General features: G+C 38.7%; 1 protein-coding gene across 5 annotated transcripts in view; it reads right to left on the minus strand.

Moving 5' to 3' along the window:
• Positions 1 to 22,021, minus strand: part of ABHD3 (abhydrolase domain containing 3, phospholipase) — a 29,154-nt gene that overhangs the window by 2,877 nt on the left and 4,256 nt on the right. For 3 of the 5 annotated variants that reach the window (XM_069004593.1, XM_069004596.1, XM_069004595.1), the window contains exons 3-8: positions 21,273 to 21,455; positions 19,534 to 19,579; positions 16,594 to 16,706; positions 12,610 to 12,783; positions 11,916 to 11,964; positions 11,666 to 11,831 (exon numbers count right to left, since the gene is read on the minus strand). In XM_069004593.1, the coding sequence (XP_068860694.1) occupies positions 11,666 to 11,831; positions 11,916 to 11,964; positions 12,610 to 12,783; positions 16,594 to 16,706; positions 19,534 to 19,579; positions 21,273 to 21,455 (731 nt within the window). Of the gene's footprint in view, positions 1 to 1,521; positions 3,929 to 11,665; positions 11,832 to 11,915; positions 11,965 to 12,609; positions 12,784 to 16,593; positions 16,707 to 19,533; positions 19,580 to 21,272; positions 21,456 to 22,021 lie in introns of those variants that run through there. The other 2 variants (XM_069004594.1, XM_069004597.1) reach the window with 2 other exon arrangements.

Consider the following 22,021-nt stretch of genomic DNA (forward strand, 5'->3'; position numbering starts at 1 on the left):
TGCAGATAGCTACATCTGGAGGGAAGGCTGGTACAGCTGGCTTACAGATTTGGGTCTGGGACAGAGAGTGGATGTGTGTGTGAGTGGTACACAGGGGTCCAGACCATTACAGGAAAAGGGGAGGAGGCTGTTGTCTTAAACACTTGGGAACTGCTGAGATAAAGTAAGCTGCTCTATTCTGTTGACTTGAAGGGCTCAAACAGTTGACTATTAGATTTCAGCTAGAAATTGCAAGTTGCAGCACAGAGAAGGAGAAGCTTCCTGAACCACATCGGGGGAGTAATTCTTGAATGTGGAGCCCTTTTCCAGTCTCTGTAATCGTGAGTCTAGGCCTTGGAGGGACTGCACTCTGCAACAGTCAGCATGTTGGGATCTAAAGTGTGACACTCAGTGTCACATTGACAGGACCATGCTGACCTGCCTGGAGTCACCACTGCTTTATTGGCATTTTCTTGACACCAGCTCCTGTGGAGTTGTAGACTGTCCTCCACAGCCCTTTCTAAGTATTTTAAATGGTGTTGTTACGTGTCATGGTTTCCAAAAAGAGCATTAATTCATCTGTTCAGTGTGAAATGTATAGTATGGGTTAGTTTCTCTGTATTCAAAGAACCATATTGTATATTGGAAATTTTCAGTTCTTCCAAGTCCTTTTTTTTTTTTGCCAGGAGTGGACATAATAAATTACACCTTAAAATCTTGGTCTTTTTGATCTGGTGCTAAGACAGCTGAGATCACAAATGACTCTTGGGTGACTGAAGGTCTCACAGATAAAAAGAACTGTACCATGCATTGATGCCAAGGGCAAAGTGAGAAGAGGTGGATATTCTGGAGCATGTATGTGGTATCTCCTGTTTTGGGCAGAGGGCTGAACTAGACAGTCTCTAGAGGACCCTGCTGACTTCAGCTACTATGAGATTCTGAACTAGGAAGAAAGTTTTCTGTAAGAGGTAGGTGTCTGCAGCCCTTGTGGCTTGGAATTTCATTTTCATTCTACTTCTTCTTTCCAGTAAGGAGTACATTGATAACTAACAACTTTCTCCCATCGTCAGCATTACATATCCCTGTTGATGCCTGGATACTCAGATCGCATGAAAAGCCAAATAAAGACCCTGTGAATTCACAGTGTTTTGAATATAGGGCACATTGTGGACTTTGGCTTACTTGTGAAACTGTGTGAGGTACAAAGTTATTGCACAGCAAAAATGTTTATGGCACTTGTTTCTAGATTGTGTGTACTCTGTAAGATCTGAGGTAACTGTCTGAGGTTTTTGTTTCAGAAGATCAAGCTTGAAAATAGCCGTATTAAAATTTGATTGTTACCACCTTGCACACTATGCTTTGAACAATGTATTTTCCCTGATGGGGTCTAAGGAAAAACACTGTACATCTTGGGGAGGAGGGGGGGGTGGAAACCCCAACTTTACTGATTTTTGCTTAATGTAGCTTTAAAGATAAAAGTCCCATGGAGATTTGTATAGGTATTGGATCTAAATTAAGTAAGACCATGCAGAGAGATAGAAATTCTGCCATTAATCATATTACTTTATTTAAACAGTAAGGTGTGATTTAATGTAAGTGGTTTTATCTTTATTAATACTTGATGCTGAGTTTTGAACAGTACTGCACCTAAACAATTTTACAAATGTATCACTAAATACAGTTTATTGCTCATTGTTTTTGCATGACCATAAAACCTGTAAATGAATACAAGAATAAATAAGGCACCCTACTAATATGCTGATTTTCTGTATTGTAGTAGCATGCACAAAATTTCATTTTTCTTTTGCAAGTCACTTTTCTAATTTTTCTTATCAGAGAAAAAATACGTTAGAGTTCATTATTTGGGCAAGTGACTGTTTGAAAAGTCAAAACTTGAAAGCACTTTTTAATTTTCTTAATTCAACCGTCCACCTTACAAAACAGCTTTCGTATATCATGTCCCAATTTCTTTTTCTAAAGACAAAAAGTATTTTTGTTCTTCCTTTGCTGTTACTAGGAAACATGCCTTGCAAGGGGAGTGTTCACGTACTGCTTGAGACAAAAGACCTGACTTGCTTTTTTTAGCTGCATTTTCTTCTTGTACTGACCCCGCTCAAAGATAAAAATAAAAATGCAGAGGCATCTTTCCTGACTTCTTATTCAGCTAGGCCCAAATCAGTGATCAGCAAAAGGTAGGAGCTCCACAGATGCTGCTTAAGGGCCTGTTTTAAATTTCAGTATGCCCTAAATTAGGGCTTCCCAATAGTTTCAAAAGATATTCTGTCCAAGTGTCCTTTCTCCTCAAAGGCCCGCGCTGGCTGTCACTCTGTGTCAGGGCTCAGGAGAACAGCGATGCCTTGGCCACCCTCACAACTCATAAGCCGCTAGGGCAGAAGCTGGTTTGCAGTGGCTTCAGTGATTTGACAACCTACTGCCAAGATGCTGACAAATGATCAAATATACAAACCAGAGGCACAGCTCTGACCTCCATCCCAACGTTCTTTAAACAATTTGTTCCATTCTTCTCAGAAATGATATGAAACAATAGCAGAGACAAAAGGTTTGAATTTGTTGGGTTTTTTTTTAGTTTAAAGCAGATTATATAATAATTTCCCGATGCTCTAATATTTATTCTTTAAAGCTGAAATGTTCTTGCAAGGTAATATAAACATAGCAGGTTCAATCAAGTTTACCATTTATATGAAGTCTGTGTTACTTATGTGACAACACCCAGTTTTACATAAACTCTAAAATGCAAAATGTCTTTTAATTACATAAGTTATTACAGTACTGTTTTAAAGGAATCTTTTGGTTATATGTAAACACTGTAAATTAGCTCTTTAAAAAATAACCATGTAAGACAAGTATGGCATTGACAGTAGTTTAAAAAACAATAACCAGCCCTAAATCTGGATACTCTCAGGGCAGAACAGCAAAAGCAGGTACCAATCTAATGCTATGGAATAACATGCTGAATTTTTGACTTATTTGAAGAGTCAGTACTTTTATTTGATCCCTCCTTTTGTTTTCATATTTTAAGATTTTCACTGTCAGTGCCCTAAGGAATGGGCCAACTGGTACTGTATGTGACAGGATAATATAAGCTATTTTGCGTGTTGCCATTCTAATAGTAAAAGCCATCTAAATAAAGTCTCCTAAATACATACTGGTTTAAATTAAAATCCTGAGGAATTATAATCTCTCTACTTGATAGTTTTGGTTAAGTGCAATTTGATGTATGCAGAACACTGTTTCATTTAAGGTCATTCTTAGTAAGGCATATTAAAAATAAATATAAAAGTGACAACATAATATTTAGTTTCTTGCTACAAAATCTTAGGCAAAAATATTTTTGCATGTAGTAATGGACTTTATCCATTTGCTGGCTTACAGGAGTTAAAATCTGTGCACTAAGCTTAACTGCCCTTGTCAGAATGTGCCACTGTGCTATAATAGTGGTCCAAAGCTACATGCTAAAGATTTTATTTCCATGCTCAAACACAGCTTGCACAAACTGCTTGAAGACTCTGTCCATGTAAGTGCACTTCCTTGGCCATATTCCTTCCAGAAAACCGATATGGCCTCCGCATGAAGTCAGAACCAAAGCAACGTTTGCATTTTGTTTGGCAGTTTCTACTGGTATAGCTAAAAGGGGGGGAAAAACGTTTTAAGTCCTTAAGCTTCTATGAAATGCCAGCCATTGAGTAATTTGTCATGAACATTCCTCATATTATATCTGAATAAATAGGAACAACATTAATATATGCTTAAATGTCTTACAGGGTTTGGAACTACAGCTGTATTAAAAGCCATTTTTCTCTTCATCATTAACTCACCTTACCTGTGTGATTTTTTTTTTCCCCCGTGGCTGCTGTAAAAATTTCAGCTTCATCTTTCTTTCAGTCACACTGATGGAACAGCACCCATGTTAATGCATACTTAGGATTTGCTGTAAATAGTGTAAGTAAAAGGACAATCAACCCTGCACTGTTACTGCAATATTCACCTTTAGGAAAGCTGAGGAACTGCGACCTCAATTGCAATTGTATGAGACTCCAAGCACAGAACCTTTAATGTCAGGGTTAAGATTTGGTCAGTAAGATATCCTATCAGGTAATAGAAAAGATTATCATTTTATCTGATCTGCCATACATTTACACCTGCATGTTTAGACACACCATACAAACACACTGGGAGAGATGGTTCTTGCCCTGAGGAGCTCATAATCTGAGACACAAGGTAAACAGAGAAAGAGGAAGGGGGAAATAACTCTACAAGGATGCAGAAATCTGTTCTGTGCGACCCAGGAGATTAGTGGTTCTCTACTGAATAGTGACTGCTAGAAATTATTTTAGAATGTAGATTATTAGACTGGATAGTACAAGGATTTTTCTTTTGCTGGGTTAGTTTTCCTGATCTGATTAGCGCCCTAACCCAGTTCCCCATGTTAATGCCAACATCTGAATAGTGGCAGCCACAGTCAGATGGAGCCTTCAGTGAGGTGGCCATTTCAGCAACAGCCTACAATTAGCTTAAAGGCATCAGTGAATGACACTTGAGATATGCACTGATCTGGAAACAGGCAGGAGGCAGGCTTCAGTGCCTCTTATTTTGACTCTGCATAGATGTGTGGCTTAATCAATTCCACCACCTGGGCAGTTCCCTTTGTGAAGGAAAATAGAGGTCAGTTAGCATAGACTGACACAGAGGAAGCATATGACTGTACAAAGGGTACTTGGTGCGATGGGATGACCCTGTTATCATTTGAACTGGTTGACACAGCAGTGCAGCTTTTTATCAAGAGTGCAAACACTACAGATCCATAAAAATTAAGTTATTTAATCAAGTTCCTCTGGAGTTTTAGGTATGCCAAGTATACTTCTGAACAAGCAGAAATCTCAATACATTTCAGTAAAGAATGCCTTTCAAAGTTCCAGTTTTCAAGTAAGAAACTTTATGAAATGGGAAAAAAAAATCATACAGATTTTTGATTATTCAGGATTGAGAGAAAAAGCAACAGCAAAAGAAAAATACTTTGTCCTGAAAGAAAGGAGTAGTAGTAGTTTCACTGTGTTATCTAAAAAAGGTTATGACAATAAAGCTGATTTTAAGTCATACACTGCTCAACTAAAAATGCCTTGTCCCTACAACACAAAGCAGCAAGTCATTCACAAGAGTTTTATTACTTCATCATTTACTTTAAAGTATTTTTGAATCAGGTTCAATTTTGGGGGAGTTCAGTTGTTCACATCCCTTTCTAACTGCACTTCCTTCAGAGACACCTTCCACTCATTCCAATTTCTAGGAGTCTGTTCCTTTACCCCTTTATACATTTGCTATCTCAAAGGTCATTATCCTTGAATAGTCCCTATCTCTGCATATTACTACCTTCTTCATAGAGATGTGCTCCTTACTTTCACTTGGATGCTGGCAGACTCATAGCTGTGTCCTTGAGATGCTGCTTTGCCTTCATTTTCAGCAACCATAGTAAGAGCACAGAGTAGCTCTTTGCTTAGCCAAAAAATGACCCCCAGCCAGAGCAAGTCACAGGAGAACTTGAGTGCAATGATTGTGGCGAACAGCTGTGCAACTTAAAATAGATCAGGGCAGAAGCACTGGACCTGTGGAGCCAGGGGAGCAGTCTGTGCCTCAGAGGTCCCTACGAGCCGTGCCTGAATGACGTGCTCTGTTCCACTCCAGGGCCTCAGCACGGAAGCAAGACCAATGCCTGCAAAGCTGGGTTAGTGTCTTTTGTGAAGGTGTGTCACAAGCTCCCTGCCTGTAACATGAGGTACCTGACCATGCCCTGGGGGAGCATGGACTGAGCTCCAGAGGGCAATGGGGGTTCTCTTGCCGAATATAGGAGGTTCTTTGCTACTCAGTGCTATCCATTTCTTCCACACTTTCCCTCCTTTCAGAATTGCATGCCTCTTAAGTAGTTTATAGCTTCCAGCATTTACTAAGTGATTCTGATTCTTTACTAGGAGGAAGAAACCGTGCTTCTAACAGTCTCTGCAAGAAGTCCTTGGCTTTTCCTTTGTTCAGTTGGAAATTTGAAAATACTGTATGCAGGATCTGGGCCTTTTAAAGCAGTACTGAGGCCAGACTAAGAAGTCAATGATGTAGAAGCCTAGACTGAGGAATAGCACACACTGAGAACACGAGATGCAGAAAACAATGTGTTATTTCTTGCAATCAAACACATGCATGATTTTCAGACTCAGCAAGCACTTGTCTGGAGTTTTGCCTGAGTTAATCTGCTCAGCAGTCTCCGATCTGCCTCTCTTGGATTCTGTGGATGAACACATTGCCATGTACAGAGAGTGGCTGCAATTCATGTCAGCTTCTGCCGACTGCATAGGAATTTGCCCACTTATCTGTACCAAGTGATCTGTTCCTCTTCCCCCCAGTAGCCTGTGATCCATGTTAAACAGAATCCCAAGAGAGAAGTGGGGATCAGACACAAACCCCATGCCTGCTTCAGGCAATGAATCACACTTTCCACATCCATTCTGCAGCTGTCTACCTGGTCATTTATAAGTCCCCTCTGTCTGAGGGGACTAATAAATAGGCTCCTGTGCAAGAGTATGGGGAAGAATATGTGAGGAGAGACAGATTTGACCTCCAAGAATCAGAGACAGGCATGAGAACTCCATCAATCCTAACCGATTCAGGATCAGCTATTAACTGGCCTGAACATACCTCTTCGCTAGCTAAAACGTGCAAAAACATGACAGTCATTCACTTCAGCAGACTAGTGTGAATGTGTAGGGAGAATGTCCTTTCCTGTAAGAAACTGCTTTGCTGGGGGATTAAAAGGGAGATCATAATAAATGTCTCCTCTACTCCTCCAACCTAGCTGGGGAAGCCCTTACAGGCCAATCTCCCTGTGACCTCTGCATACCTGTCATTCAGAGGTTGCCAGTGTAATCATAGCTCCCACATCAATTTGCTGGTGGTCATTCATTCCCAAACTGGCTGGAAATACTGTAGTGGGTGCCGTGTGCTGCCTGCCTCTGAACAGCTACAGTGGCTCTTTCCTAGAAGCTTACCAGTCCTGCACTAGGATGCTGGTTATTTTCCACACCTGGTAAGGTGCAAGCCACATGCAGGTCTTTACAAATGTCATCTTCACCATCCTGAATTTCCCCCTGTTTGTCCAAGTATCTCCTCCCCAGCAGAGTTTCTTGCTCTACAGGTTCTTGGAAGAGAATTGAATATGTTGTGTTGCTCCTCAGTGCCAAAATGCAAATGATGCTTGGCAGTGGTGTGGTACTTTTCTAAGGCTGTTTCTAGGGACTGTTAGCCATCCAATAAATAAAACCACAATGCAACAGAGCAAATTTTGCAATGTAAAGGACAGATGAATGGAGCACTGGATGTGATGTATTCTAGGAGATAGGATGGCATGCCAAAAGATACCACTGTTCATTTTTGTCCACGTGTAACCTTCTAGTTCAGTTTTTATTGACCAAATCTGTACTGCTGTTTGATCCAGCAAGCACAGACCTGTGATTTGTGATCACAGAACCACAATGTAAATACTTGTATGCAGAATTACTTAATTCAAAACCAATTTGTTGTACATTCTTTGCCAAAAAGAAGTTATTCTTTTTTTAAAAAACAAAAGAAAAAAAATAGGTAAGTCACTGCTGTCAGACATTCCATTGTTTGCTTGAGTTCTCTGTTCCCTAAACTTTTAACCTAATTGTTATCTGTCTTGCCATTCTTTGGCCATTTGGTCTCTCCTGACAACTTCATTCAACTGTGCTGTTTACATAACAGGATGCAAAATAACACCTAAGAGCAATTACTCGAAGTTTGGATTCAGGGGGACAGAAAAGCTTCAGAGAGTTCAATACAATATATATAACTGAGCTTCAGACATGTGCTTATTTGTCACAGTGGATCAGGAAGGAACTGGCATGGTACCTAGCTCCAAGGGCAGGCTTCCAGCTCGAGCACAATGCTCACCAGCAGCAATTAGCTAAGCATTAGTGTAGTGAAATTTAAGTCAGATGCCTAATACCCTGCTTAAAGTCTCTTCAGAGAAAAATGCCACTTCTGATGAGAAGTTAAATGTGACAGTGATAATGAATGCTATCACCCCATCTTCCTGATTTATTTTTCACATTTAAAAAATACAAGGACTTGACTTGGTTTTATTACGTATTTCCTGAAGCAGTGTCTTGTTTAAATTAGTTATGTGAAAGAAGTGTCATGCAATGAAGAAAGCATTTGTTTTCATTAGTCAGTATTATGCAATATGAGAATTGCATTCCAGAATTAAACTACAGATACATCAGCTGCCAAGCTCTGTGAACTTTAAACAGCAACATTAGGGAAGGACTGCAAATTGATTGTTTCTTCCTAATACTGGATTGAGATCAAATGGCACATTTTCACAATATATTTAAAAATAACTGCTGGGAAGTACAAAGTGTACCAAAAAGCACGTAAGAAGAAATGATCAGGTGGCAACAAGCAACTGAGGCAGCATCTGCACTTTTTAAGGGAAATGTCTCTTTAGGTCCACATTGTGTAGTGACAAAGCAGACTTGGTTTTGTATCCCTCAAGCTCTGTTACTGGAAGATAGACGTGCCTGGCTTTATGGAAACTATTTAAACACAAAGGAATTCTGGCATGGCTCTCTCCCTGATGATTTTTCTAGGCTGGTTTCCCAGCTCTTGGAAACTACAGCTATCTACAACAGAATTGGAAGGTAGCTTAAAAGCTGGTAGGTATTACTGGGAGAGATGAGGCATGAAATAACCAGTCCCCAAAGCCAATAAAAGGCTGGGGTTTGGATGAGTATGAATTTTGTGGCTTTGAATCCATTATACAGTTGTGAGTGGGAACTGCTTTTGGTTGCCACAGGCTTCCATGTGTCCACACATTTTTAAGTCAAAAAAAACAAGCCAGTTGCCAGAATAAAGTCACCTCCAAGAGTAACACCAGCCCTTTCTGTTTGCTAACATAAAACAGCTCGCAGAAATGTCAAGATGAATGAACTCCAGTAACTAATGGCAGCAGACATAAATCCCAGGCTGCGAACTGGGGTGCTCTGTGTCTCCTGCCAGCACAACCATTCCCAATGAGGGTGCACAGCACAAATGAAAAAGGAGCCAAGGATAGACAGATGTAACAGAGTTGTGCTGTTAGCTGTAAATCAACATTGTCCTGGTGGCCCTTTCTGAGGTAAACTTGTCTCCACAAGTACAAGGGTTTACAGCTAACAGCATTAACTCTGTGAACAAGGAATAAATGAATGCCTAACCACCCAAATATCTTCATGGAGAAAGACTGGTTAGGGTCAGAATTTCAAGAGACAGTTGACAGTCATTACAACAGACTTAGCACTTCTTGTTTCAGAAGTACTGGTGCTCTACCTTGCCCCCCTATACACTTCAAGACTTCTAAGGCATTGTCACAATAGTTTTGATACCTAATTTTACACAACCAACCATCCCACTGTTCACAAAGAGTTGTGTTACTTTTTAAAAACAGCTTCAAGGATGGAGAGATTTGCTACAGCTGTACTCTAGGGGACTCAATCTTTTGAGTACTCAAACAACACATCACAGTACTGCTGAGGCTGTAAGAGACCTCTTGAGATAATCTAGTCCAGCCATGGCAGGGTTACCAAGAGCAGGTCTTCCAGGGCTGTGTTCAGTAATGTCGTGAGTATCTCAGTAGATGGAGACCACACAAACTATGCCAGCATTTGACCGCTCTTGCAGTAAAACAAAATGTTTTCTTGTGTTCAGATTGAATGTCATAGGGTCAGATCAATGGCTGGCTCTTGAGAGCTGGAGGTAAAAAGAGGATGGAGTATCTGCACTAGCTTTCATCTAGCTAAAAAATGTCCCAGTTCCAGTCATAACAGGCTGGAAAAGGTTAACAAATCTTTCAGGGAGTGAGGCACACTGACTGGTTTACTGCTGTTGTCACTATGCTAACTAGGTAGACCCTGCCGCAGTTATTACTTTAGAGCAGAAACCACAAACTAAGTGGTTAAGCTAGTGCTAAACAAAGAGGTGAAGCCATTGTTCCCTGTCTCAGCTACTGTGAAAGAAACATGGCACAGCAGATGACCTCCCTACAATTATATGAGGAAAGTCATGTCCAGGGTCCAATTTCAAGGAAAAAAAAAAGTCCCACAGAAGCTAGTAAATACAAAGGGATTAGCTCAGTTTCAGAAAGTCTTTGAACTGCAAATTTTTTAAAGGTTAATACAGTATTCTAGAATAATATTGCTGTGTTTACTCAGACCTTATTTCTTTTATAAGCCTCTGTTTTGGCCAGTGTAAGGGATAGGTAGTTTGGCTAATCTAGAGTGACCATTCTTTTCCCTCATACTAGGTGTCTGTCATCTCTTTACATTGTCCATGAAAGCACAGGATGCTTTTTGTTCCAGAGAGGAAGAAATCAGACTGTCTTTTTCTAGTGCACTCTACTGGAGCGGCCCTTTTCATGTCACATTTGTCTCTAACTGATCTTTGAACTATAAAGAGTAACGTGTGTGCATGTTTCTGTATGTGTTGTACATCTGCACACAGATAAACTGTACAAAGTCTCTTCCAATTCTTTAATTTCTGCTTGTTGTTCTAATCTGTTTGCCTGTTCACTTTGGTTTCATGACTCATTCTGCAAGAATCTCACTTCACTTGTGGTGGCAGAAGAAAACTTCCCTAAAATAAATCAGTTGTATAAACTTCATTTTTAAAGGTGTCAGGTGCTCACTGCTGAAGACTGTTGCCTCAACCAGCTGTTCATTTTACTGGTTTTCCTCTACATTAGCTTTTGTTCTCCTTCTCTTCTCAGAAACTATAACGAAAACACAGACCACAGGAACAAGCATATATTTTCAGGATAGTTAGCAACAGGGTTTTGATCTTCAGAGGAAAAGCAAAATATTCATAATGATCATGTGTTTGGCATGAAACAGAAAGAAAATGGAAAACAGAGTTTTCAGCCTGTTACTTAGCTGATACTGCTGCTCCTTACTAATTTCAACATTCCTCCTTCTAGAAGCTCACCTTGTGTATATCTCTTCCCCTGCCCAAGGTTTTGGCCTACACGATTAGATGTAACTAATCTAACTTGATTTTTTCCTTACTTTTAATTTACAGGCACTGGAGGTGGCACTGAGATCAACAGATCAGGATTTCAAATCATCTCAAACATAAGCAACTCCCAAACATTCTTTGTAGGGCCTTAAAGAATGGCAGTAAAAAACCCTACTTGTTTCCAGTTTGAATTCTGAATGTCTACATCCAGACATCTGAATCCAAGTTCCTTTTTTTGTGGGTTCTCTTCATACTTGGTGAACAGAAACAGGTGCTTCTGAGAGGGCACTACATCTGGTATCTTCCTTACAGTAAGGTAACTCATACCCTAAATGTGCATATTTCTTTCTTTTGACTGTAAAGACTCCACTAATGCCTAATGAGGTCACCCCATATACTTCTGCATTCTGGATTAATCAAATCTCTCCATCGTCATCTGCTTTATATGTGTCTTAAACTTAACTGCAAGACTGGTCCCTCCATGGAATTTTGATCCTACAGCAAGTAACATTTAAATACACTTTGACACATAGGTCTGAGTTTATTCTCAAACCTATGTAGTTTGTCTTAATGACTGCATATACAGACAAATACATTTTAAAAAGCCTAAACTTACCATGAGCTGGTGAGAAAACATCATCCACAGAGTTTAGACATAACACTGGAATTCCTACTGACTTCAGCTTGCGACATGGGCTAGCATCTTCATAGTAATCATCAATTGAACGGTAGCCAAACATGACTGAAGTGAACTGTTTATCGAATTCTCTAACAGTTCTAGCCTGAAGTACAGAATTCAAATAGGGAACTATGTCAGCATTTGGAAAACAGCATCCAGCTCAAGCAGATGTAACATTTTCACATACCTTCATCACAAGATCCATATCAAATAATTTCTCCAACATTTGTCGATGCCTATAAAGAAGGATAGAAAAATCAGAGGGCTTGTTTTTTTGTTATGTAAACAAACATAGAAGTTCTCTGCTTTACAGATACATTTATAGAAGTAACTGTCTAACATGCTTGCTTTTAATTTTCTGTCATATTAAAAATCTGTCTGGAATCCGAGAACAGAATAATTGTTCATCTATATGTTGGCACATCCAGAAGTATGGTAAAAATCTGCATAAGCCACGAGAAAGATGCCAAAGATAAAAGAACTTAATATTTGGGAATACAAAATACAGCCTGGTTTTATAAAGTCAAGGATGAGCTAGGCTTTTCTGTGCTTTTGCAGTCAACACCAACTTAAAACAATTATTATATATAGAAATCTACTCAAAGTCAGTATGTGCAAGTCTAAAAATTTAAAAAATCCATTTACTTCATCCATAAATACAGAACATTGGGCTTGCTGCGAGTCCCTTAAGCAGCAGATAAATTTAGTCATATTGATGACAAACTTTCTTGAAAAGACCCCTTTGATTTCAAAACTTACCAAATAATTAACAAAGAACAATTAGAGTTGTTACAGCATTAATTTTTCCAATATTTTTATACCTGCTGTGGATCTCATGTTAACATCCTTCCACCTGCTAAACAGTTCTGAAGGCAACTCACCTGCTGATAGAGGATTGTAGACAAGTGGTCAAGTAATAGTTGAAAAGAAGCCAGTTTAGTGGCTTCTCCAGAGATTCTACAGATTCAAAAACATTCCAACCCGCAGAGAAAATTGCAGCTGCCATTAAAGGAGTGTCTCTGCCAGCTTTGCCCAGGTAATTTAAAAGAAGCATGCTACAAATGAAAAACAGAAACATATATACTATCAAACTGTTTGCTTCAATTTAGAGTAAATAGAACAGTCAGCCGTGTTTTTGTCTGTTTTTCAATAGTTTCTCATATGAGTCCAACAGTTGTGCCTAGTACACCTAGAAGATAATCAACACATAATCAACATATGACTCATGAAGTTTACTTGCTCTCTCTACTATCAGAGACGAACAGGGTGTGCTGTGTAGGGTGTGAGTAGGAGTGCATTTAGAAACAGAGATGTACTAGTCTTACTTAGATCACTAAAGGGAGGGAAAAGTCAAGTGATTCTTACTCATGGAACAGGTATTCCCAAGTGTTAGTAACTTTTACTGTCTTACAAGCTCTTGGTCTTCCTGATGTGATAAATCTGATCAGCATGCCTGACAAATGCAAGCTGCCCCTGGCACACCTGCCTCACTATGAAGTCTTCTGAGATTAAGGTAGTGCCATTACCTCACCTCACACACAAGAAAGAACACAGCTGTTCTTTAACACGAAGTATGTGAAGAATGAAGTCTTGGATAATGAATAAAACTACAGAAACAAACTTGTGACCCAAATAAATGGTCTTTCTGACCAATTGCAGCTTATAGTCTCTACTGCTAATGTATACTTGAGTTACAAAAAGGGGGAGTTCACAAGCATCTACCCTTCAAATGTAGAAAAAATAAAATAGCAGGAATAGAGTAAAATAAAAATACTGACAGAATCTAAGTCTTACTTTACTGCCTGAGACCTCAAAGTTTACAGAGTATTTTAATACCAAGTCTTTAACACAAAACACTACAGTTAATTAGTAATGTTAATACAGCTCCCTGGATTGCCACATTGTATCTTGGCTTCGTTTATTGTACTTCAGGAGACAGCAACCTTCAGCAAAGGCATTATGAGCCAGCCTGCTATCACAGAGACTTTATCCCTCTGCACTACCTACCAGATCATAGGACAGCAGTCCAATAAACCAAAAAAAAGTTGCAGTAATAGAAGAAGCAGTTCTCAAACAGAGTTCACAGAGTACATGTAGTCGAGAGAAGGCTTAGGAATCTTGATGCTCCAAAATAAAGTCCCTTTCCACAATAATACCTACTGACGATAGCAGAACAGGTGGTCTTTCATTTACATTTACATGTCTGTGATGTGAATGTCTATTTTAATTCTTAACTGGGGCAAATGTGTCTTATACAGATTATCTGGCTATTCAGAAAATTCTGAAAAGCAACAGATGATAAAAACTGTAAGATTAAGACAAGTGGATGATTTTTGCAGTATGTCCCTTGTGACATCTTTGCTCCTGCTTAATTTTAAACATGCAGTGCTCCAATTAATTCTGAAGCATGGAAACAGTTCTCATGTAGATGATTAGAGACTATTCTAAAAGCATATGCTTTCTGGTTTTGGTTCAGGATTTTAAAAACATATTGGAGGGGGAAGGTGGAACACCTTGCCTAAAATTGCCCAGCAGTACTGGTAAGATATAAGCCAGGAACACAACGCAGATTCCCTGTGCCATACTAACAGACTTTGCCAGTATTTTGGATACCATAACTAGGTTAAGCCAAGGACAGAAATGACACTAAGGGCTGATCTAGCCTTTTGTACTAGTCACAGATTTGCCAGCTTCTACCACACCTTCAGCCCTTCATAATTGCCAGGCACAGGGAATTGTAGCCATCCTGGCATCAACTGCTGCAGCAAGGCACAAGCAGGCCAGATTTCTGGAGAGTAGAGGACAGTATTTTGATACACAATCAAGGACCTAAATAGGAAAAATATTCTATGGGTCTGCTATTCATATGTAAGGAAGAACCCGTCACGTATGAGAAGATGCAGAACAGTCTTGGCCACTGAGATTATTCAGTGGTGGATTTTTAAGGTCAAAAGTAAGAGGGTAAGGTAAGCAGCAGAATTACAACTCTGGAGAGTTGGCTTTCATTTGCTTAGGGATCTGGTTTGCAGGATGCCACATGAGATGGCCCTGATGAGCAAAGGGGTCTGGGAGACCTGTTTGACTTTAAGGATAACCAAACATAAAGCACAAGTGTGATACATTCTGATATGCAAGAAGTTGAGCAAGAGAGGCAGAAGATCACATGGAGAAAAAAAACCCTTCTGAGCAATTTCAAGGAAGAAGTATCCTTAAGGTAGACAAGGGGTGGTCTGCCTGGGAGAAACAGTCATTGCCCAAGCATGCAGGGATGCAGTTAGGAAAACTGAAGTTCAGCTGGAGCTGGAACAAGCACAGGATGTACAAGACAACAAGAGAAAGGTTTCTGCAGCAAGAAAGGCTTCTGCAAGTCTTTTGGTACAAAGAAAGACTCAGAACAAACAACATCCTCAGAACAAACAACATCTTCAGAACAAACAACATCCTCTTCTTTCCCCTCATCAGTGAAGTCAGTCATCTCATCATAGAAGGCAATCAGATCACCTTGGCATGTTTTGCCCTTGATGAAAACAGTCACCTTCTTATTCCCCATATGCCTGGAAATAGCTCCCAGAGGATCTTCCCAAAGAACTGAAGTTAGGCTGACCAGCCTTTTTCCCTCCTGGAACCACTATTCAACAGAACAGGGAACCTAGTGACTAAAGATTTGCAAAAAAGCAGAGGCTACCAGTCTTCCCTGTCTTTACTGCTGAGGTCTGTTCTCAGGCCTACCCAGTCCCTTTGCCTAGTGGCAGAGTTTGGGACAATGGCAGCAGAAGATCAAGTTAGGGTCCAAATTAGGGCCCAGTTATGCAAACTGAGCACAGACATGACAGTGGGACCAGGTGAAGTGCACCAAAGCTCCAGAAGGAGGCAGCCAATGTCATCATCAGACTACTGTCTTATCACTTTTGAAAGGCTGCAGCAACATGAATGGAAAAGGACTGGCCTGATTTGAAAAGCTTCAAAGTTAATTATTTTTTTCATTATCAATAACTCTATTGCTTGAACAAATATATATTTATCTCAAAGCTCCTACAAGTCACTGATAGATTAATGTCAATATATAGTAATATATATTAATATCAAGATATATGGGCTTTATCTGCCCCCCCTGCCCCAATTTATTAGAGAAGAGGGAAGGCTCAGGAATTTACCACTGTGTCTGCAGTATTTCTAAGGAAAATTCTCCTCTGCTATGATTTTTGTTAAAGAGGCTGCTGGAACATTTCTGCTAGCTTCTAGCAGTGGTTTTTTTTTCCTAAGAAACTGTGCTATCATTGTCTGTTCTAGCTGTGCTTTCTGGAGAGAAGCCAGGACACAGCAAGTCTTAATACCACATGCTCTACCAACCCATACTGGTTTGAACAACAATACTACTTCTTGCTTCTGAGCCAGACAGAGCAGATATCCACACCTCTTCCAGCCTAACCTACCCACACACTGCAGAACGCAAACAGAGTGAAGACAAATCTTGTTATTGCCAGAGGTTGCTATGAAACATGGTGTATTAGCTCAAGATTCTATTTTATATCCCTCTGTTCCAAAGGCAGCCTCCATACTTTCCAAAGACTGTATTGCCTACCTGCTTGGCTGTCCATCTGCCTGTCACTGTTTCCTGTCTTTCTCTACCTCCCCCCACAATTTTTAAATGCTAGCCAATTTCTACCTTCCCTGACACAGACAAAACAGCCTCCAAGATATGAAGTTTCTAAAAGTCTTCTGCATATTAACTCTTGGAGAGAAACCCAACTTGCTTGCAGCTCAGTCAGTAATGCAAGTATTCCAGAGTAATAATTTACAATCAGGCTACATCAGTCTTATTTTATGACCACAGTTAAGCTGAGACTTGTGTTACACAACCTTACCCGCCCATAGAAACACCTGCTGCCATGAATGGAGCTGAGGGGTGCAAGCTGTGCACATAATGAATAACAGCTTCTAAATCCTCTGTGTTAGCTGCACAGTAAGTCCTTGGTGTCTGTAAGGAGTCAAGAGGGAAAAAATGCCATCATAAGCTTTTGTATTATCCTTTAAGGACAAAGCAAACTGAACAGTGGATCATTATATAAGAAGATAAATTTAGCATTTATTGTGAAGCTTCGCTAAATGGCAAATATAAATCCAGAGCGTTTCACAAGGAGGTGAAGGAAGGAGTTATACTTGTTATCATTACAAAATAAAAGAGGTGACAGGTATCTTCAGGATCTGCAACCTCCAGGTCATTCAATCTGAATAGAGAACAATGTGCTAAACTAGACAGAACTAGATCAGAACTAGATAGACACTGATATTTTTAAAATACCCCAAGGAAATGGAAACATATTATAAAGGCTGTGATTTACAGAAAAGGAAGTTAAACCAACAATTTTACTATATTCACCCACATTCAAATGCAAAAGAAAGCATTAGATTTCAAGTTCTGTCAGCCAGCATTTGAAAACTAACCCATATTTAGATTCTACATACAACAAAACAAAATAAGCAGATAAATAAATTCCCCAGTGTCATTTACCTAATTTAGTAAAGTATTCTATTAACTAAAGCAATGAAACATATATTAGCCCTTCTTTATCCATCACTGGTGTCTCTTTAAATCCTGAATCGAGAACTTGGAATGACTTCCACTGGCATCAGATTGAGTAACCCCTTGGGTAAGATTCGGTTAACCACTTCCCTGCTTTTGAAAGGTAAGCACGGCTTTGGAGCCTCCCCTGCAGAGACACCCGGAATAGGTCACATAATCCAACCTGAGGGACTATCTGGAGCAGTAGGAGGGAGACAAATCATCTAGGCACCTTAAGAATCACAATAATATAAGGGTTTTTTTCTAATGGTGTTGTCCAGATCTCATCTACAGAAAAATGAAGTTTTTAACTTTAGAGTTGCTACTAACATGTTAGTGACCTGGACTTAACTACAGGTACTGACTGAAGTGCCAAAATTCAGTAAAACATTAACACTAAATATAAAAATACGTAACTGTGAGTTAATGGAACTTATCTGTTGCCTGAAGCAATGATGGATTTCAAGGGTGTTTTCTTTCCATTGCTTTCAGTTAAACTGCCTTGCAATTTGTGGGTGATTTTAACAAATTTAATTACATTAAACTAATTAGTTAAAATACATTTAACAAGAATATTGAAATGTTGACGTCAAAGATTAAGAAATGGAAAGAAAAGCTAAATCTAGATAATTAAAACTGAAGACATTTTTAATTTCCATTTATGTTGCATTTCCAGTTCTCATCTGCATGAATCACTCTTCACTGTCTTACATCCTATTAATTATAAACATTGTGAATGTGTTTTATTTTAATTAAATTGTCAACTTTACAAGGAAAAATAATTATTTTTGGTAACTAGGATCTAATCCATTCTAAGTGTATTTGATTAAAGTTTATATAGCTAGAGATACAGCTTGCATTTTAAATTCAGTTAATTCTGGACAGTTTCACATTTAGCTATCTGCACTTTGTATGAAGATATTTTTAAAACACCGTCAGCTCACACTGGCTGTGGTCAATATAATATTTGATTATTCCATAGCAATAATTCACAACGACTTTCAATAATCAATGGGAACAGTATTCTTTAAATAACTATTATGCATTGTAAATTTGAATCTGTCTTTAAAGTGACTAGAAAAAGAACTGCTTACATAACTAATTTCTACTGTGGTGCCTAACTATGCTTCAGACTCATTAACTAGGGATTTTATACTAAAATGTTGAAACCTCTTTGCAGAAAATGTGATAATTTCAGCTAGTTTGCTGCACCACAAGAACTTATAAAGCTTAAAGATGTAAATCCGATTACAGTAAAATACACACAATGTATCCAAACAAGGGATCTTTTCTCTTAATGATTCAGAAATTCATCAATAAGGACTTTGTGTGTCACAAAACTGCTTTGTAGATCCATCTCCAAAAGTATGCAGAAAACTACTCTTAACATGGCAATATTTGCATTGAAATGCTTTATCTGATTATGGGAAAATATTCTGAGCTTTTAAAAGTTTGAAACCAGGGGATTAAAAAAATGCAAAACAATACTGAGTATTATGCACATTCATTCCAGCTGCAGAACTGTCAACAAAACGCATATGAAAAAACAAAGCTTATTCAGCAATATTTCATCAAGCCTTGTCCCTAGCTGCAGAAAACATTTAGCTTCAAGATTTTTTCATCTGAGGAATGGCCAGTTATTGCTAAGCTGACATGTCTGTCCCAAAAAAATGTCCTCTGTAGCTGAGTTTGTGTCATAATTGTTGAGAAAAATACAAGAACACATTTAACTTTTAAGATACAGCCACCCATATAAATCTAGTTCATTAATTCACTAACATGTAGTATGGATCAATTTTAATGTCACACCTTTTTAACCATATCAAAAATACATTTTAAACTGGGAAAAAATTACAATGGATTGTATTTGGATATGTATGTTAAATCAATGGGAGAAAATTGCATTGACTGAACAGAGATTTGCACATTTTAGATACTGCAGTATTTTTGGACAGAAAAGTGTAAGGATTGTTTTATGTTACAGATATTAATAATTGAATAATTTCCTAAACTGAAATGTTCAGAAAAAATCATGTGTTGACCAGCTGACCCTCTAGGGTTTCAAAATAAAAAAATTAATATTGGCACATGATTGATCTACCAGATGGCTGAATTCTCTTCTCTGCATTTTCAACCCATGCTCTGAGTTTCTCTCATTTAATCCAACTGTACAAATAGGCACAAATGATTTCATAATTACCACTTATAAGTGAGAGATGTTTATCTTAGAAATCATCCTTACCAAAAGCTCCTCGCCAGCAATTCCCCGATTGTTAAAAACCACGCATCTAAAAATTGAGACAGTAAATTCAATTGTACACATTGTTAAATTCACCAAAAGAGATAAATACACCAAAAAATGAAAATGCATGAAGAAATGTGAGCCACTTCTATGAATAAGCTCAGCACATAAATATTTACAGACCTACAGATCCTAGAGGCTGACCAGTGTGGAACAAGCTTTATGCCAAAATGGAGTTCACTGATGTCAGTGGGACTGTCTGAGCTCCGTGATTTGTTGAGGTCAGACTGCAGGGTGAGAGCCCCAAGGTTTAGCTGAAGATGGTACAGACATGCCCTGCCTGCACTCTGCCATGAGCTCTGCTAGTGCAGGGCTGAGCCTAAAGCTGTGCTCTGCAAAAAGAACGTCAGAGATCCGTGTGTAGACATCCCCCAAAGCTACATAATTCTATTAAATTGGAAGAAATGAGCCAAGTCACAATTATAATGACAGCTGGATCTAATTTGCAGGTTCTTGGGAATGTTTTTTTTTTGTCTGGTACAGCAGAAGTTTCTGGTCCCTCTCTGTTGGTGGGAGTCTCTGAATCTTCTAGCAGTATCACCATGATTTAAGAATCTATACTTTCTTAATAAATACTACTTTTCTATTACTCTTCTACCATTTCACTGAAATAATTTTTAAAAATACATAGTTAGATGGGTTAAAGGCATGAAAGAATACTTATTTGGTATTTTTCTCAAATGTTGCTATTTAAAAACAAAATCATAGCATTTTCTTGAAATCTGACCTAAAGCTCCCCTTTTTAATATTCTACCTTCTTCTCTTAGGTGATCAAATGCAGATATTACTTTCAGGAATACCTTAAAAATTAATCGTAACACATTGTTGATTTCAGGGCTTTCCTCTGATATTTCTTACTGGTAAGTTTTAAAGTGATTTAAAAAGTACTTTGTTAAAGAGCTGCTTTACTTCCATAAATTAGTAAAGTAGTTATCCAAGTAGAGAAGAGATAGCCAAACATGTAGATAAAAGCTAATATATCCATATTTGAAGAACTTATTAGAGTCAGTACCAGAAGCCAGTCTGCAAAGACAAAACATAATACTCCAAATAGAGATCCTGGAACAATGACAATTTATTTTAATGTGCAGCAGCAGCAATATGGTTACATAAAGGAGTCTACTCACTGAATAATCCACTTATGTTACCCAACTGACCAGAAGCCTTAAGAATGAAACTAAATTACACAGTGACAATGAAGAGGTGACAGACCCCCTTAAACACCACCAGTAAAAGAAGGCTAGCTCTCCTTTCTGCACCCAGGAATTTGAGGCTGCTGAATCAAGCAATTTTGGCATTCAGAAGCTGACCTCCTCCAAGGCCTACTGCCAGCAACCCATCCACCCGACTTGGAGCTGAATACAAACCCTTTCTCTAGAAAGTGTAAAGGTTAACACAAATACTGATATAATAACTTAAGAAGCAGCAGCAAAGCCCTATGCAGACTTAGCTGGCTTTCCCTGCAAGCTCTGGGGCACATCTGTAGGTATTAAAACAGCCCTTCCAAATGTACTGCCTGTTATATAATTCCATTATGATTATTATTACTAATAACACTTTCTTACATAAACTACTGTATTCAGATCTCATTTGCCTTAGGAAAGCATCTGATACATATACATACTGATATGGATCCTACCAGAAGCAGCAAAATGAATAGCAATGAAATACAACAGTACCTGTATCCCAGTGTTTCACTTTGATGGATCATATGAAGAATGTAGGATTCCTTGCTTGTTCCTGTCAGGCCAGGCAATAACAGGACGGTGGGTCTTGTGCTGGCATCCGGATAATATGAGCTGTCATTATTATCAAACCAATCCAACGAAATCTGTCCTCCATCTGCTGTTTTAATGAGCTCACTGAAAGGTACATTTTAAGACAACACTGATTAAATTGAAAAATACATGCTATTAAGAGTGCTTGCAGTCTACAAATTACCAGGTATGAATTCTGCATTTTTCATTATGTTTTAATACTCAAAGTGCCACCTGACTAGGCATGCCTGCATTCAGAAAGAGTCACACCTACAGCTGACAAGAGTTAGAACAGTCAATTTGTGAAGTAATTCCCATTCACAGTAAATGAAGACATGGCCTTTCATAAATTGCTGCTGATGTACTGGAAGCTTGTAACTAATGTGATTTTTGGCACTGCCTTGTGTTTTATACAGGCATTTTTGTGTATTGCAGATTTCCTTTGAATCATCTGAGAATCTTTTGATAGCACACTGGGTAATGCAATAAACATTTATCACATTTTTTTTTTCCTCTTCATCCAAAGAAGCAGAGTGTATAATGGGTTGTTATGTTTTAAACATGCAGAACACAGACACACACTACTGCATCTTTCACCCCAGATCTTTACAAACTGAGCTAGAATGCACTCTTACAGAATATATCTTAACAATGCAACAAATATTATAATA

This window comes from Aphelocoma coerulescens, chromosome 2, assembly GCF_041296385.1.
Source record: "Aphelocoma coerulescens isolate FSJ_1873_10779 chromosome 2, UR_Acoe_1.0, whole genome shotgun sequence".
Taxonomy (NCBI): domain Eukaryota; kingdom Metazoa; phylum Chordata; class Aves; order Passeriformes; family Corvidae; genus Aphelocoma; species Aphelocoma coerulescens.